General features: G+C 40.4%; 1 protein-coding gene across 1 annotated transcript in view; it reads right to left on the bottom strand.

Annotated features, from left to right (window-relative positions):
- Positions 1–1,110: 1,110 nt before the first annotated feature.
- RAB33A (RAB33A, member RAS oncogene family) overlaps positions 1,111–19,428 on the bottom strand; it is a 93,782-nt gene continuing 75,464 nt past the window's right edge. The window contains exon 2 of the mRNA XM_037822887.1: positions 1,111–1,194. Coding sequence (XP_037678815.1) covers positions 1,147–1,194 — 48 coding nt within the window. The 3' untranslated portion in view covers positions 1,111–1,146. The remainder of the gene's footprint in view (positions 1,195–19,428) is intronic.

The raw sequence follows: 19,428 nt of genomic DNA, 5'->3' as shown, positions 1-19,428 counted from the left end.
ATTTTTATTATGAAATTTGTCAAACATACACAAAAGTTTAAAAGATATAATGAACACCCTATACTCCTAACCTAGATATACCAGCTGTTAACACTTTCCTATATTTGCTTTATCTCAGGGAGACCTGGTTTTCAATCTAGATTCAGCTACTTCCTCCCTGTGTGTGACCTTGGCCTAGCTAACTTCTGTTTTCCTATAAAGTGAAATGGGCAAAACACCTAACTCATAAGCATGACCTAACTACATCAATCTTATCAATTCCCTATTTAAAAACCCTTTAGTGACTTCCCAATGCATTTACAATAAAATCCAGACTTTCCCACAAAACTCTGCATTATTTAATGAGAAATAAATGAGATATGTTATGGTACCTAGTAGGTGTTTTATAGATATTCTCTTCCTCCACTCCAGCTTTTCACTATATTGTACTGACTGTACCATGCTGTCTAAGGCTTTATATCTCATTTAATGTTAACCTTGTCAAATATGTAAGAGTGGACCCAATGCTCAGCCTACTCAACTTCCCTCCTCCCCACCATCAGATACTCACCCTGCCACCTTCCATTCTTCTGCATTAAGAATCTACCTTAAATCTTTTGGGGAGTGGGGGTAAGGCAGAAATTAAAGAATGAATAGCAAGTTCCCAGCACCAACGTGTGACACCTTGCTGCTGTGAACCCTCAGAAACCACACATGCTACCTGTGGGTAAGCCTTTCTGCCCGTTCCTTCCTGCCAACCTCCTTTTGCTCATTCCTATTAAAAGCTTTGTTCTTTCCTGGGTACCTTGTTTCTGTCGCTTCTTACTCTGCCCCATGGATAAATCCCGCTCCAGTTTCAATATTTGCTACCTGTGCTTTTTCTAACTCCTTATCTAAATTGATCTTTACCCAACCAATCCTACTGTTTTACTTTCTTGGCTGCTAAAACAAATATCATACAGTGCGTTGGCTTAACGACAGGAATTTATTGGCTCATAGTTTTGAGGCTAGAAGTCCAAAATCAAGGTGTCATCAAGGTGAAGCTTTCTTCCAGAAGATGTGGCATTCTGGGGCTGACTGCTGGCATTCCTTGGTCTTTGGCTTCTCTGTCACATGGCAATGCATATGGTGGCCTCTCCTGGCCTCTCTCTTCCCTTCTGGATTCTGTCAACTCAGCTTTAGCTGCTCCTCTGTCTTTTCTCTCTCTGGCCTGCCCTATAAAGCAGTAATAGGATTAAGACCCATTGTAAGTAAATTGAACCACATGCAAACTGCAGTTACATCATCAAAAGGTCCTACATAAAATGGGTTCACACCCACAGGAATGGGTTATTCTGGAGTACATAGCTCTAAGGTACCACAGTCTGCCCTCTAGACCCACAAAAGACTTGTTCTTCCCACATGCAAAATATATTCATTCCATTACAACATCCGACAAGCCTTAAGTTATTTCAGTAACAATGCTAAGTACGAAGTCTCATCAAAAGGAGTTATGGGCGTGGTCTGTCTTGGGCACAATTCCCCTCTGTGGACCTGTGAAATCTAGAAAACAAGTTATCTGCTTCCAATATACAATGGAGGGACAGGCATTGGATAAACATTTCCATTCCAGAAAGGATAAAATGAAAGGAAAACAGAGGTCATGAGTCTCAAACAATTCCAAAACCCAGCAGGGAAAACCATTAGATTACAAGGTCTGAAAGTCATCTATGGTTCAATATTTTGTCCTCCAGCCCAGATGCAGTGACAGCACCACCCCTTCCAAGTGCTTGCACAAAGGCCATGCTCTCTCCAGACACTGGGGTATAGGCCCTACCCTCTCCAAGCATTGGAATGGCAGCCAGGCTCCACCCTCTCTGAGCACTCAAGTGGTGGCCAGGCTGTCAGTGAATGTTGGGGCACAGGCCCCACCATCTCCAAGCATGGGGGTGGCAACACTCTCCCTGAACACTGGGGCACAAGACCTGGTCCCCAAGTGCCATAGCAGCTGACCTGCCCCCTCCAAATGCAGGGGTGAACCTGCCCTTTCACATGGGTGGGCCCACTCTCTTGGCTCAAGGAGATCTCTTCTGTCCAGACCTTGGCTTCCATGGTTCTGCCCTTGAAGTCAGTCTTCCTTCAGTTTGTCCCTTCTCGGTCCCTTTCAATCCAGGCTGGCAGTGGTTTTGCTCATACAAATTTCACAAAAACCTTGTCAGCTTTGCATGCAGTTCACAGTGGTCCAAGCCATCAGACAATAGAACCTTCTGAAGATCCTTCATAACTGCATTTCCAATCCTGACTTCCACTGAAATGGCTGACTGGATCTATGTTCTCTTAAACCCTCACATGGAGTTGTATTCTCCAGGGACTCACTTTTCAAAAGTTCAGGGAGAGCCCTTATAGAGCTGCTTCTGGCTCTAGTCTCAGAACACACTATCTGGATAGTTTCAGAATTTTTGAAACCATCAATTTCTGGCTTCTTTTGTGCCCAGAAGTTCAGTTCTCAGCTTATCCCTTTCCTCTCACACTTCACTATAACCTGCACCTTCCACACTTAGCTTGGAAATATGCTCAGCTAAATTTCATCAGTTTCAAGTTCTGCCTTCCATTCGACATCAGAACTCAGTTTCTCAAAGTTCTCTGCCACTTTAAAACAAGGATCACATTTCCTCCAATTTCCAATAACACATTCATCCTTTCCTTCTGAGGACTCACCATAAGTACTTTTAGCATCCATATTTCTGCCAACAGTCTCTTTAAAACAATCTGAGACTTTCCCATCAAGCACCTCACAATTGTTCCAGCTTTTATACATTACCCAATTCCAAAACCATTTCCACATTTTTAGGTATTTGCAACAGCACCCCACTTTCCAGTACCAAAAACTGTTTTAGTTTCCTCATTGCTAAAGCAAATACCATGCAATGGGTTGTCTTAAACAATGGGAATTTATTGGCTCATGATTTTGAGGCTAGGAGAAGTCCAAAATCAAGGTGTCCTTAAGGTGATGCCTTCTCCCAGAAAACAGGCATTCTGTGGCTGGATGCCAGCAATCCTTGATCCTTGGCTTTCCAGTCACATGGCAATGCACACAGCAGCCTCTCCTGGCTTCTCTTCTCTTCTGGTTTCCCTCAACTTTCAATTTCTGGCTGCTCCCTCTGGCTTCCTCTCTGTGGCCTTCCCTATAACGCCCTCAGTAATTGGATTAAGACCCATCTTGCTTCAGTTGGGCCACACCTTACTCGAAGTAACCTCAATAAAAGGTCCTATTTATAATGGGTTCATACCCACAGGAATCAATTAAGTTTAAGAACATGTTTTTCCAGGATACATAGCTGCAAGCTACCATAGCGGTGGGCATGATTCAATAGCCAACACCTACTTCTTCCTTGTTCTCTCCTATGGAAGCTACTCACCCCATCCCATCCCCTGCCCAGTTCACTGGGAAAAGGAGCGACTTGCCTGTTCTTTGATAAGGTTTTGAAGCCTTTGTTCTGTGCCATTCACTTCACTATCTTCCATTTAGATGAGTAGTTCTGATCCCTGGCTACCCATCTGAGTCATCTAGGGCAGTGGTTCTCAAAGTGTGCACCCCGCACCCCCGCCAACCAGCAGCATCACCAAAACCTGCAAACTTGTCTAAATCAGTGATTCTCAACCCTGACTGTGGAATAGAATCACCTGGGATACTTAATATCAATGCCTGGGCCCCACCCCAGACTCATAATTTCCTTGGTTAAAACTAGGAGAGCAGGACCCTACCCCTGGAGATTCCAATTCAGGAGGTCTAGGGTAGGACCTGACAATTTGCATTTCTAACAAATCCCAGGTGATGCTGAGGCTGCTGGTCCAAGGACAACAGTCAGAATCACTGATTTGGATACTGACTCAATGCAATTATATCCTTACCAAGCTCACCCCTCAATTTCATTTCCTGCCATCATCCTTGGTGACTTCAACATCCATATTAATAGGGCACCTGAAATACTTGCTTCAGAGGCCCTGAGGCCCTTACCTCCACTCTTTCAGCCATCTACCAAGCACTCAGCCTTAACTCAAGCCTTGCCATCTTTCCCTCTATCTGAGCAAATCTCTTAATCTTCCACCCCTGCTTCCTCATGCCTATAAAACCTCATTTCCATTCTGTGACCTCCATTTTTTCAAACAATTCTGCGAATTAATTCCTTTTTGTCCATTAATTCCTTTTGTGGCATCTTATTAATTCTCATGGCTTTAAATGTCATCTGTAATATGCATGACTCCAAATGACTCTAGCTCATATTGCTCTTCTGAGTTTCTGTTTAACATATCCAACTAGTTAGCTCACATCTCCAGTTGGATGTCTCCCAGGCATCTCAAAAACTTCAACCCAGATCCTCTCCCAGTGTTCCCTCAGCTCAGAGAATGTCAACACCATTGAACCAATTGCTCAGGTTAAGCATCTCAGAGTTAACCTTGATTTCTCTCTTTGCTACTGACTCCACCTCTACCACATGCCCCACAGTCATCTACTTCTCATCACTTCCACCTCTAATATACTGGTCCAGGCCACCATTGTCTCTTAACTGGGGTATTGTAACAGCCTCCTAACATCTTCCTGCTCCCTACCTTGCTGCCCTCCAGTTGATTCTCCACATAACAGCCAGCATGACTTAAATATATCAGTCTCATCACTTGCCTGTTTAAAACCCTTCAGTGACTTCCCAGTGCACTTATGAAAAAATCCAAATTCTCCCATGGCCCACAAGGCCCTACAGTATAGGGTCTCAAATTTCCGTATAGGGTCTCAAATTTCACTGGAAAGAGTATTTAAAAGCAGATTCCCAGGCCCACACCCAGAAATTATGATTGAGTAGGTTCAAGATGGGGTGCAGGAGTCTTCATTTTAAGTAAGTACTGAAGTGCATTTTGATGCAGGAATGCTTGGACCACACTTTGAGGGATACCACCCTGAATTGCCTTCCAATAACCCTAACCTCCTACCCCCACCACCACTATACTCTGACACTGTTCCGGTTTGCTAATGCTGCCATTTGCAAAATACCACAGATGGATTGGCTTTTATAAAGGGGGTTAAGTAACCAAATAGGTTACAAGGTGTGCTGGTTTGGATATATTATGTCCCCCAAAACACCATCATCTTTGATGCAGTCTTGTGTGGGCAGGAAACATATTGGTGTTGATTGGGTTGGAGACTTTTGATTGGATGTTTCCATGGAGATGTGATCACTCAACTGTGGGCAATATCTTTCATTGGATAATTTCCATGGAGGTGTGGCCCCACCCATTCAGTGTGGGCCTTGATTAGTTTACTAGAGCACTATATAAGCTCAGACAGAAGAAGCAAGCTTTCTACACCCAAGAGGGACATTTTGAAGAATGCACAGAAGCTGAGAGAGTAGCTTCAGATGAGAGACAGTTTGAAGACAGACGTTGAAAGCAGACTCTTGCTCTGGAGAAGCTAAGAGAGGACAAATGTCCCAAGAGCAACTAAGACTGACATTTTTGAGGAACGGCAGCCTAGAGAGGAACATCCTGGGAGAAAGCCATTTTGAAACTGGAACTTTAGAGCAGATGCCAGCCACGTGCCTTCCCAGCTAACAGACACCATTGGCCATCCTCCAGTGAAGGTACCCAATTGTTGATGACTTACCTTGACACTTTGTGGCCTTAAGACTGTAACTTTGTAACCAAATAAACTCCCTTTATAAAAGCCAATCCAAGGCGGGGCAAGATGGCAGACTGGTGAGCTGTATGTTTTAGTTACTCCTCCAGGAAAGTAGGTAGAAAGCCAGGAACTGCGTGGACTGGACACCACAGAGCAATCTGACTTTGGGCATACTTTATACAACACTCATGAAAACGTGGAACTGCTGAGATCAGCGAAATCTCTAAGTTTTTGCGGCCAGGGGACCCGCGCCCCTCCCTGCCAGGCTCAGTCCCGGGGGAGGAGGAGCTGTCAGCTCCGGGAAGGAGAAGGGAGAACTGCAGTGGCTGCTCTTATCGGAAACTCATTCTACTCATACAGACTCCAACCATAGATAGACTGAGACCAGACACCAGAGAATCTGAGAGCAGCCAGCCCAGCAGAGAGGAGACAGGCATAGAAAAAAAACAACACGAAAAACTCCAAAATAAAAGCGGAGGATTTTTGGAGTTCTGGTGAACATAGAAAGGGGAAGGGCCCTGAGGCGCATATGCAAATCCCGAAGAAAAGCTGATCTCTCTGCCCTGTGGACCTTTTCTTAATGGCCCTGGTTGCTTTGTCTCTTAGCATTTCAATAACCCATTAGATCTCCGAGGAGGGCCCGTTTTTTTGTTTTGTTTTGTTTTGTTTTAATCCTTTTTTCTTTTTCTAAAACAATTACTCTAAGAAGCCCAATACAGAAAGCTTCAAAGACTTACTATTAGGGCAGGTCAAGTCAAGAGCAGAACTAGGAGAGCTCTGAGACAAAACGCAATAATCCAGTGGCTGAGAAAATTCACTAAACACCACAACTTCCCAAGAAAAGGGGGGTGTCCGCCCACAGCCATCATCCTGGTGGACAGGAAACATTCCTGCCCATCGCCAGCCCCATAGCCCAGAACTGCCCCAGACAACCCAGTGTGACGGAAGTGCTTCAAATAACAGGCACACACCACAAAACTGGGCGTGGACATTAGCCTTCCCTGCAACCTAAGCTGATAGTCCCAGAGTTGGGAAGGTAGAGCAGTGTGAATTAACAAAGCCCCATTCAGCCATCATTTCAGCAGACTGGGAGCCTCCCTACACAGCCCAGCAGCCCAGAACTGCCCTGAGGGGACGGCACTCACCTGTGACATAGCACAGTCATCCCTCAACAGAGGACCCGGGGTGCACGGCCTGGAAGAGGGGCCCATTTGCAAGTCTCAGGAGCCAAACGCCAATACCAAGGACTTGTGGGTCAGTGGCAGAGACAAACTGTGGCAGGACTGAACTGAAGGATTAGACAATTGCAGCAGCTTTAAAACTCTAGGATCACCAGGGAGATTTAATTGTTAGAGCCACCCCCCCCTCCCTGACTGCCCAGAAACACGCCCCATATACAGGGCAGGCAACACCAACTACACACGCAAGCTTGGTACACCAATTGGACCCCACAAGACTCACTCCCCCACTCACCAAAAAGGCTAAGCAGGGAGAACTGGCTTGTGGAGAACAAGTGGCTCGTGGATGCCACTTGCTGGTTAGTTAGACAAAGTGTACTCCATGAAGCTGTAGATCTGATAAATTAGAGATAAGGACTTCAATTGGTCTACAAATCCTAAAAGAACCCTATCAAGTTCAGCAAATGCCACGAGGCCAAAAACAACAGAAAATTATAAAGCATATGAAAAAAACAGACGATATGGATAACCCAAGCCCAAGCACCCAAAACAAAACACCAGAAGAGACACAGAACCTAGAGCAGCTACTCAAAGAACTAAAGATGAACAATGAGACCATAGTATGGGAGATAAAGGAAATCAAGAAGACCCTAGAAGAGCATAAAGAAGACATTGCAAGACTAAATAAAAAAATGGATGATCTTATGGAAATTAAAGAAACTGTTGACCAAATTAAAAAGATTCTGGACACTCATAGTACAAGACTAGAGGAAGTTGAACAACGAATCAGTGACCTCGAAGATGACAGAATGGAAAATAAAAACATAAAAGAAAGAATGGGGAAAAAAATTGAAAAAATCGAAATGGACCTCAGGGATATGATAGATAATATGAAACGTCCAAATATAAGACTCATTGGTGTCCCAGAAGGGGAAGAAAAGGGTAAAGGTCTAGGAAGAGTATTCAAAGAAATTGTTGGGGAAAACTTCCCAAATCTTCTAAACAACATAAATACACAAATCATAAATGCTCAGCGAACTCCAAATAGAATAAATCCAAATAAACCCACACTGAGACATATACTGATCACACTATCAAACACAGAAGAGAAGGAGCAAGTTCTGAAAGCAGCAAGGGAAAAGCAATTCACCATATACAAAGGAAACAGCATAAGACTAAGTAGTGACTACTCAGCAGCCACCATGGAGGCAAGGAGGCAGTGGCACGATATATTTAAAATTCTGAGTGAGAAAAATTTCCAGCCAAGAATACTTTATCCAGCAAAGCTCTCCTTCAAATTTGAGGGAGAGCTTAAATTATTCACAGACAAACAAATGCTGAGAGAATTTGCTAACAAGAGACCTGCCCTACTGGAGATACTCAAGGGAGCCCTACAGACAGAGAAACAAAGAAAGGACAGAGAGACTTGGAGAAAGGTTCAGTACTAAAGAGATTCAGTATGGGTACAATAAAGGATATTAATAGACAGAGGGGAAAAATTATGACAAACATAAACCAAAGGATAAGATGGCTGATTCAAGAAATGCCTTCACAGTTATAACATTGAATGTAAATGGATTAAACTCCCCAATTAAAAGATATAGATTCGCAGAATGGATCAAAAAAAAATGAACCATCAATATGTTGCATACAAGAGACTCATCTTAGACACAGGGACACAAAGAAACTGAAAGTGAAAGGATGGAAAAAAATATTTCATGCAAGCTACAGCCGAAAGAAAGCAGGTGTAGCAATATTAATCTCAGATAAAATAGACTTCAAATGCAGGGATGTTTTGAGAGACAAAGAAGGCCACTACGTACTAATAAAAGGGGCAATTCAGCAAGAAGAAATAACAATCGTAAATGTCTATGCACCCAATCAAGGTGCCACAAAATACATGAGAGAAACACTGGCAAAATTAAGGAAGCAATTGATGTTTCCACAATAATTGTGGGAGACTTCAACACATCACTCTCTCCTATAGATAGATCAACCAGACAGAAGACCAATAAGGAAATTGAAAACATAAACAATCTGATAAATGAATTAGATTTAACAGACATCTACAGGACATTACATCCCAAATCACCAGGATACACATACTTTTCTAGTGCTCATGGAACTTTCTCCAGAATAGATCATATGCTGGGACATAAAACAAGCCTCAATAAATTTAAAAAGACTGAAATTATTCCAAGCACATTCTCTGACCACAATGGAATACAATTAGAAGTCAATAACCATCAGAGACTTAGAAAATTCACAAATACCTGGAGGTTAAACAACACACTCCTAAACAATCAGTGGGTTAAAGAAGAAATAGCAAGAGAAATTGCTAAATATATAGAGACGAATGAAAATGAGAACACAACATACCAAAACCTATGGGATGCAGCAAAAGCAGTGATAAGGCGGAAATTTATAGCACTAAACGCATATATTAAAAAGGAAGAAAGAGCCAAAATCAAAGAACTAATGGATCAACTGAAGAAGCTAGAAAATGAACAGCAAACCAATCCTAAACCAAGTAGAAGAAAAGAAATAACAAGGATTAAAGCAGAAATAAATGACATAGAGAACAAAAAAACAATAGAGAGGATAAATATCACCAAAAGTTGGTTCTTTGAGAAGATCAACAAGATTGACAAGCCCCTAGCTAGACTGACAAAATCAAAAAGAGAGAAGACCCATATAAACAAAATAATGAATAAAAAAGGTGACATAACTGCAGATCCTGAAGAAATTAAAAAAATTATAAGAGGATACTATGAACAACTGTATGGCAACAAACTGGATAATGTAGAGGAAATGGACAATTTCCTGGAAACATATGAACAACCTAGACTGACCAGAGAAGAAATAGAAGACCTCAACCAACCCATCACAAGCAAAGAGATCCAATCAGTCATCAAAAATCTTCCCACAAATAAATGCCCAGGGCCAGATGGCTTCACAGGGGAATTCTACCAAACTTTCCAGAAAGAACTGACACCAATATTACTCAAACTCTTTCAAAACATTGAAAAAAATGGAACACTACCTAACTCATTTTATGAAGCTAACATCAATCTAATACCAAAACCAGGCAAAGATGCCACAAAAAAGGAAAACTACCGGCCAATCTCCCTAATGAATATAGATGCAAAAATCCTCAACAAAATACTTGCAAATCGAATCCAAAGACACATTAAAAAAATCATACACCATGACCAAGTGGGGTTCATTCCAGGCATGCAAGGATGGTTCAACATAAGAAAATCAATCAATGTATTACAACACATTAAAAACTCGAAAGGGAAAAATCAATTGATCATCTCAATAGATGCTGAAAAAGCATTTGACAAAATCCAACATCCGTTTTTGGAACACTTCAAAAGGTAGGAATTGAGGGAAACTTCCTCAACATGATACAGAGCATATATGAAAAACCCACAGCCAGCATAGTACTCAATGGTGACAGACTGAAAGCCTTCCCTCTAAGATCTGGAACAAGACAAGGATGCCCGCTGTCACCACTGTTATTCAACATTGTGCTGGAAGTGCTAGCCAGGGCAATCCGGCAAGACAAAGAAATAAAAGGCACCCAAATTGGAAAAGAAGAAGTAAAACTGTCATTGTTTGCAGATGATATGATCTTATATCTGGAAAACCCTGAGAAATCAACGATACAGCTACTAGAGCTAATAAACAAATTTAGCAATGTAGCGGGATACAAGGTTAATGCACATAAGTCAGTAATGTTTCTATATGCTAGAAATGAACAAACTGAAGAGACACTCAAGAAAAAGATACCATTTTCAATAGCAACTAAAAAAAATCAAGTACCTAGGAATAAACTTAACCAAAGATGTAAAAGACCTATACAAAGAAAACTACATAACTCTACTAAAAGAAAAAGAAGGGGACCTTAAAAGATGGAAAAATATTCCATGTTCATGGATAGGAAGACTAAATGTCATTAAGATGTCAATTCTACCCAAACTCATCTACAGATTCAATGCAATCCCAATCAAAATTCCAACAACCTACTTTGCAGACTTGGAAAAGCTAGTTATTAAATTTATTTGGAAAGGGAAGATGCCTCGAATTACCAAAGACACTCTAAAAAAGAAAAACGAAGTGGGAGGACTTACACTCCCTGACTTTGAAGCTTATTATAAAGCCACAGTTGCCAAAACGGCATGGTACTGGCACAAAGATAGACATATAGATCAATAGAATCGAATTGAGAATTTGGAGATAGACCCTCAGATCTATGGCCGACTGATCTTTGATAAGGCCCCCAAAGTCACTGAACTGAGTCATAATGGTCTTTTCAACAAATGGGGCTGGGAGAGTTGGATATCCATATCCAAAAGAATGAAAGAGGACCCCTACCTCACACCCTACACAAAAATTAACTGAAAATGGACCAAAGATCTCAATATAAAAGAAAGTACCATAAAACTCCTAGAAGATAATGTAGGAAAACATCTTCAAGACCTTGTATTAGGCGGCCACTTCCTAGACTTTACACCCAAAGCACAAGCAACAAAAGAGAAAATAGATAAATGGGAACTCCTCAAGCTTAGAAGTTTCTGCACCTCAAAGGAATTTCTCAAAAAGGTAAAGAGGCAGCCAACTCAATGGGAAAAAATTTTTGGAAACCATGTATCTGACAAAAGACTGATATCTTGCATATATAAAGAAATCCTAGAACTCAATGACAATAGTACAGTCGGCCCAATTATAAAATGGGCAAAAGATATGAAAAGACAGTTCTCTGAAGAGGAAATACAAATGGCCAAGAAACACATGAAAAAATGTTCAGCTTCACTAGCTATTAGAGAGATGCAAATTAAGACCACAATGAGATACCATCTAACACCGGTTAGAATGGCTGCCATTAATCAAACAGGAAACTACAAATGTTGGAGGGGATGTGGAGAAATTGGGACTCTTATTCACTGTTGGTGGGACTGTATAATGGTTCAGCCACTCTGGAAGTCAGTCTGGCAGTTCCTTAGAAAACTAGATATAGAGTTACCATTCGATCCAGCGATTGCACTTCTCGGTATATACCCGGAAGATCGGAAAGCAGTGACACGAACAGATATCTGCACGCCAATGTTCATAGCAGCATTATTCACAATTGCCAAGAGATGGAAACAACCCAAATGTCCTTCAACAGATGAGTGGATAAATAAAATGTGGTATATACACACGATGGAATACTACGCGGCAGTAAGAAGGAACGATCTCGTGAAACATATGACAACATGGATGAACCTTGAAGACATAATGCTAAGCGAAATAAGCCAGACACAAAAAGAGAAATATTATATGCTACCACTAATGTGAACTTTGAAAAATGTAAAACAAATGGCTTATAATGTAGAATGTAGGGGAACTAGCAATAGAGAGCAATTAAGGAAGGGGGAACAATAATCCAAGAAGAACAGATAAGCTATTTAACGTTCTGGGAATGCCCAGGAATGACTATGGTCTGTGAATTTCTGATGGATATAGTAGGAGCAAGTTCACAGAAATGTTGCTATATTAGGTAACTTTCTTGGGGTAAAGTAGGAACATGTTGGAAGTTAAGCAGTTATCTTAGGTTAGTTGTCTTTTTCTTACTCCTTTGTTATGGTTTCTTTGAAATGTTCTTTTATTGTATGTTTGTTTTCTTTTTAACTTTTTTTCATACAGTTGATTTAAAAAAGAAGGGAAAAAAAAAACAAGGAAAAAAAAAAGATGTAGTGCCCCCTTGAGGAGCCTGTGGAGAATGCAGGGGTAGTCGCCTACCCCACCTCCATGGTTGCTAACATGACCACAGACATAGGGGACTGGTGGTTTGATGGGTTCAGCCCTCTACCACAGGTTTTACCATTGGGAAGACGGTTGCTGCAGAGGAGAGGCTAGGCCTCCCTGTGGTTGTGCCTAGGAGCCTCCTCCCAGGTGCCTCTTTGTTGCTCGGATGTGGCCCTGTCTCTCTAGCTGGGCCAACTTGAAGGGTGGGATCGCTGCCCTCCCCCCTGCATGGGATCAGACACCCAGGGGGGTGAATCTCCCTGGCGGCGTGGGGTGTGACTCCCGGGGAGGAATGTAGACCCGGCATCGTGGGACGGAGAACATCTTCTTGACCGGGAGGGGGATGTGAAAGAGGTGAGGTGGGCTTCGGTGGCAGAGAGAATCCAAAGGGAGCCGAGAGGTCACTCTGGTGGGCACTCTTACGCACACTTTAGACAACCCTTTTTAGGTTCTAAAGAATTGGGGTAGCTGGTGGTGGATACCTGAAACTATCAAACTACAACCCAGAACCCATGAATCTCGAAGACAGTTGTATAAAAATGTAGCTTATGAGGGGTGACAAGGGGATTGGGAAAGCCATAAGGACCACACTCCACTTTGTCTAGTTTATGGATGGATGAGTAGAAAAATAGGGGAAGGAAACAAACAGACAAAGGTACCCAGTGTTCTTTTTTACTTCAATTGCTCTTTTTCACTCTAATTATTATTCTTGTTATTCTTGTGTGTGTGCTAATGAAGGTGTCAGGGATTGATTTGGGTCATGAATGTACAACTATGTAATGGTACTGTGAACAATCAAAAGTACGATTTGTTTTGTATGACTGCGTGGTATATGAATATATCTCAATAAAATGAAGATTAAAAAAAAAAAAGACATAATGCTGAGCAAAATAAGCCAGGCACTAAAAGAGAGATATTGTATGTTACCACTAATGTGAATTCTGTGAAAAATGTACAATGTTTTATACTGTAGAATGTAGGGGACCTAGAGATACCAATTAGTGGAGGGGGAATGATAATCTAATAAGAACAGATAAACTATGGAGGGTAATCTCAATGTTATGGGAATGCTCAGGAATGATTATGGTTTGTAAACTTTCTTGGATATAGTAAGATCATGTTGGAAGCAATAGAGTTATTTTAGGTTTTTTTTTTTTCTCTTATTCCTTTGTTTTCTTAGGGGTTGTTAATTTTCTTGGGGTATGGAAGGAACATGTTGGAAGCAATGTAGTTATTTTAGATTATTTGTTTTTCTTACTCCTCTGTTTGGACATGGTTTATTAATTTTCTTGGGGTATGGTAGGAACATATTGGAAGCAAAGTAGTTATTTTAGGTTATTTGTTTTCCTTAATCCATTGCTTTGTTTGAAATGTTGTGGGGTTTTTTTGGTTGTTGTTTGCCTGTTTGTTTTTAATTATTTGATAAACAAAGTTAAAAAATTGAAAAAAAAATCAGTAGAAAAATGGGAGTAAAAACTAAATGACAAATAGGGTGGGATGGGGGGATGGTTTGGGTATTCTCTTTTCACTTTTATTTTTTATTCTTATTCTGATTCTTTCTGATGTAAGGAAAATGTTCAGAAATAGATTGTGGTGATGAACGCATAACTATATGATCATACTGTGAACAGTTGATTGTATACCATGGATGACTGTATGGTTTGTGAATATATTTCAATAAAACTGAATTTAAAAAAAAAAAAAAAAAGCACCAGGGATTGACTGAAAACCTTGCAAGAAATTCTCTTGCTACTCAATTTAAATGTTTAATAAATATGAATTAAAAAAAAAAAAGCCAGTCCATTTCTGGTGTTTTGCATTCTAGCAGCATTAGCAAGCTAGAACATGAGGTTACAGTCTTAATACCATAAAGTGTCCAAAGGCAAGGCATCAACAATAGGGTACCTTCACTGGAGAAAGGTCATTGGCATCCAGAAAACCTCTGTTAGCTGGAAAGGGTATGTGGCTGGCATCTGCTTGCTCCCAGGTTGCATTTCAAAATGGCGTTCCCCAAAATGTCTGCATCAGCTGCCAATGGCCATCTTCAAAATGACTCTGCAAGCTGCAGCTACTCTCTCAGCTCCTGTGCATTCTTCAAAGTGACCCTCTTGGCTGTAGCAAGCTCGTTCCTTCTGTCTGAGCTTATATAGTGCTCTAGTAAACTAATCAAGGCCCACAATGCATGGGTGAGGCCACACCTCCAGGGAAGTTATCCAGTCAGAGTTATCACCCACAGTTGGGTGGGGCGCATCACTATAGAAGCACTCAATCAAAGAATTACAATCTAATCAACACTGAAACTTCTGCTTACACAATATTGCATAAAAGATAATGGTGATTTGGGGGACATAATGCATTCAAACTGGCACACTGTTCATGTTGAAAAGGGGTGTTGACATCGGAAAAGGGGACGCAATTTGTTGATGTTCTTGAAGAGGCTGATGCTGCTTGGATTTGGGACATAGCTGGCATAAAAGCTCTCTGGAGGATTTAAGCTTCTGAAGAATAGACTTAAATATAAGTTTATTTTAAAAGTGAGTGTAACTTTTACAGAGTCTCAGAGAGGGACCCAGGAATTCTTTAGGGGTTTTGGGACTACTGTTGACTTGGGCTTATCATACTGTGGCCATTTGGGATATCTAGCTGAAGCTTGCATAGGAGGAACCTCCAGGACAGTCTCTTGACTCTATTTGAAATCTTTTAGCCACTGAAACCTTATTTTGTTGCCTTTCTTTTCCCCCTTTTGGTCAAAAAGGCATTCTCAACCCCTCAATGCCAGGGTCAGGCTCATTTCCAGAATCCATGTCCCACATCACTAGGGAGACTCACTCACCTGGGGGGTCCTGTCCCACATCTGGGGGAGGGTGAAGAATTTATTTGCAAAGTTGGGCTTAGAGAGAGAGAAAAAGTCCACATTTGAGCCACAAAATAGGTTCTCTGGAGGTGACACCTAGGCATAATTATAGGTGAGCTTAGCCTCCCCTTTACAACCATAAGTTTCACAAGAGCAAGCCTCAAGATCGAGGGCTTGACTTATAAAGTAGGGGGTTCCTAATTTCATATAGCATTTGTTCTGTCCATGATAATCAATCAATATCTCACATTATCATCACTTAGTTGTACACTCTTCATCACTCTCCATTTTAAACAATTCTCATGATTCAAAACACCCCATAGCTCTTTTCAGTCCTAAATTATTTGTCCCTAGTATTTTTGTGGTACTAGTAGGGTATTCCTGTTAATTATAGTCCCTAGTATGCAATAGGTAGACTTTTCCCATATACCACTCTGTTGTCAACTCTCTGTACCAGTGTCATACTTGAGAAGTATATCCTGCAAGCACCTGTCTATATTTGTAGTACTGATCTGTGGAACACATGCCTTTAAACAACCCCTTTCAGTTCTGATTGCCTTCAATGCAGCTCTGATGCTTATAATCCCATTAACAATCATCACTGCTATCCATTCCTATACCCTTAAATTCACCCTCATTAACATATCAGAACATATTAGATTATCATTCCCCTTTCACTAGTTTCTGTCTATCTCTAGGTCTCCAATATTGTACCTTATAAGACATTGATTTTACATTGTTCAGGGAGTTCACATTAGTGGTAACATATCCTTTTGAATCTGGCTTATTTCACTCAGCATTGGATCTTCAAGGTTCATCCATGTTGCCGTATGTTTCAGGACTTTGTTCCTTCTTACTGCTGCATATTTCATCATATGTATATACCATGTTTTGTTTATCCACTTGTCTGTTGAAGGGCACTTGGTTTGTTTCCATCTGTGCTGGTTTGGATATATTATGTCTCCCAGAAAATCTATATTCTTTAATGCAATCATGTGGTGGCAGACTGATTAGTCTGTTGATTAGGGTGGAACCGCTGATTGAATTATTTCCATGAGGTATGGACCCCGCACATTCAGAGTGGGTCTTAATTAGATCACTAGAGTCCTTTAAAGGGAGCTCACAGAGAGCAGAAAGGACAAAGCTCCCCAAGAGAAACTGAGGGAGACATTTTGGAGATGGTCATTGGAAGCTGATGCTTGGAGATGCAGGCAGAAGGACATTTGGAGATGCTAGCCCAGAGTTTGCCCCAGAGAAGCTAAGAGAGGACCCCCAGACATTTAGAGAGAAATGTCCTGGGAGAAAGAAGCAAGAACACAGAGGAGCTGAGAGAGAGGAGCTAAGACAGACACCCAGAGACATTTTGAAGATAGCCATTTTGAAACACAAACCAGGAGCAAAGGACCAGCAGATGCCAGCCATGTGCCTTCACAGACACCACTGCCATGCTTCAGTGAAGCTATCCTCTTGTAGATGCCTTAGTTTGGGCACTTTTATGACCTTAGAACTGTAAATTTGTAACCAAATAAATCCCCTTTTATAAGAGCCAATCCATTTCTGGTATTTTGCATAAAGGCAGCTCTAGCAAACTAGGACACCATCTCTTGGTCATTGTGAACAATGCCACTAAGAACGTTGGTGTACAAATGTCTTTGTGTCGCTGCTTTCAGATCTTCTGGGTATTTACCAAGAAGTGGAATTGCCAGATCATAGGGTAACTTGATGTCTAGTTTTCTGAGGAACTGCCAAACTGTCTTCCACAGTGGCTATACCATTATACATTCCCATCAGCAATTAAGAAGAGTTCCAATTCTTTCAAATCCTCTCCAGCATTTGTAGTTTCCTGTTTCTTTAATGGCAGCCATTCTTATTGGTGTGAGATGATATCTCATTGTGGTTTTGATTTGCATTTCCCTAAAGCTAATCATTACATTTTTTTCACGTGTTTTTTAGCTATTTGTATTTACTCTTCAGAAAAATGCCTGTTCATGTATTTTGCCCATTTAATAATTGGGCTGTTTGTACTCTTATTGTTGAGTTCTAGGATTTCTTTATAAATGCAGGATATCAGTCTCTTGTCAGATATATGGTTTCCCAATATTTTCTGTCATTGAGTTGGCTGCCTCTGACTACTAGAAAGGTGTCAATTCTTTTTGAAAAGTTTGGTAAAATTCCCCTGTGAAACCATCTGGCCCTGGGCTTTTAAGTGTAGGTTGATTTTGTTAACTGATTGGATCTCTTTGCTTGTGAATGTTTTGTTAAGATCTTTTTCTTCTTGGGTCAATTTAGGTTGTTCATCTTTCCAGGAAATTGCCCCTCTCCTCTAAATTGTCTAGCTTGTTGGTATACAGTTGTTCATAGTATCCCCTAAGGATATATATATATTTTTTTATTTCTTGGGGATCCATAGTAATTACCCCACTCTCATTTCTGATTCTGTGTATTTGGGTCTTCTCTCTTTTTTATTTTGTATGTGAAGCTAAAGGTCTGTCAATCTTGTTGATATTCTCGAAGAACCAACTTTTGGTTTTATTTATTCTCTCTATTGTATTTTTGTTCTCCAGATCATTTATTTCTGCTTTAATATTCTGTTATTTCTTTTCTTCTACTTGCCTTGGGGTTAGTTTGCTGATCATTCTTTAGCCTTTTCAGCTGTTCATTTAGGTCTTTAGTTTTAGCTCTTTCTTGCTTTATTGTTGTATGCATTTAGAGTTATAAATTTCCCTTTCATCACCACCTTCACTGCATCCTATAAGTTTTGATATGTTGTGTTCTTGTTTTCATTTGTCTATAGATATTTACCTATTTATCTTGCAATTTCTTCTTTGACCCATTGGTTGTTTAGGAGTGTGTTGTTTAACCTCTATATATTTGTGAAAGATATGGTTCTTTGGTGGTTGTTGATTTCCAGCTGCATTCCATTATGGTCAGAGAATGTGCCTTGAATAATTTCAATCTTTTAAAATTTATTAAGACTTGTTTTGTGCCCCTGCATATGATCCATCTTGGAGAACCTTCCATGAGCGATAGAGAAGAATGTACATCCTGGTACATTGGGATGTAATGATCTATATATGTCTCTTAAATCTAATTTATTTATCATATTGTTTAGGTTCTCAATTTCTTTGTTGGTCCTCTGTCTAGTTGTTCTATCTATAGAAGAGAGTGGTGTATTGAAGTCTCCCACTATTATTGTAGAAATGTTTATTGCTCCCTTTGTTTTAGCCAATGTTTGTCTCATGTACTTTGGAGATCCTTGATTGGACACATTAAACATTTATGATTGTTATTTCTTCTTGGTGAATTGTCCGTTTTATTAATATATAGTGTCCTTCTTTGTCTCTTATGACATCTTTGCATTTAAAGTCTATTTTATCTTATATTAGTATAGCTACACCTGCTTTCTTTTGGCTGTAGCTTGCGTGGAATATTTTTTCCATCCTTTCACTTTCAATCTCTTTGTGTTTCAGGGTCTAAGATGAGTCTCTTGTAAACAGCATGTTGATGGGTCATACTTTTTAATCCATTCTACCAGTATGTATTTTTTAATTGGAGAGTTTAATCCATTCAAATTTAAAGTTATTATTGTAAAGTGAGTTTTTGAGCCAGCCATCTTTTCTCTGGTTTTTAGTTGTCAGATCTACTTTTACCCTTTCTCTCTTTTTTTCCTTTAAGGTACCCTCACTAATACTCTTCAGTTCTGTGCCCTTCTCCAGACCTCTCTTTCCTTTCTTTTTTCTCATCCAGTATAGCTCCCTTTAGTATTTCTTGCAGGGCAGGTTTCTTGTTAACAAATTCTCTCAGTATTTGTTTTTCTGTGAAAATGTTAAGCTCTCCAACAATTGTTTTTGTAGATATATACACATTTATTCTAAAATTTATGCTGAAATTAACCAGACCTTGAACAGCTAAAACATATTTACAGAAAAGAGTAATGGTTGAGGAATCACGCTACTCCATATTAAGTCTTTTCT

Source organism: Choloepus didactylus, chromosome Y, assembly GCF_015220235.1.
Source record: "Choloepus didactylus isolate mChoDid1 chromosome Y, mChoDid1.pri, whole genome shotgun sequence".
NCBI classification, from domain to species: Eukaryota; Metazoa; Chordata; class Mammalia; order Pilosa; family Megalonychidae; genus Choloepus; species Choloepus didactylus.
The sequence above is the reverse complement of the archived record's forward strand: the minus strand, read 5'-3'. Positions and strand labels throughout refer to the sequence as shown.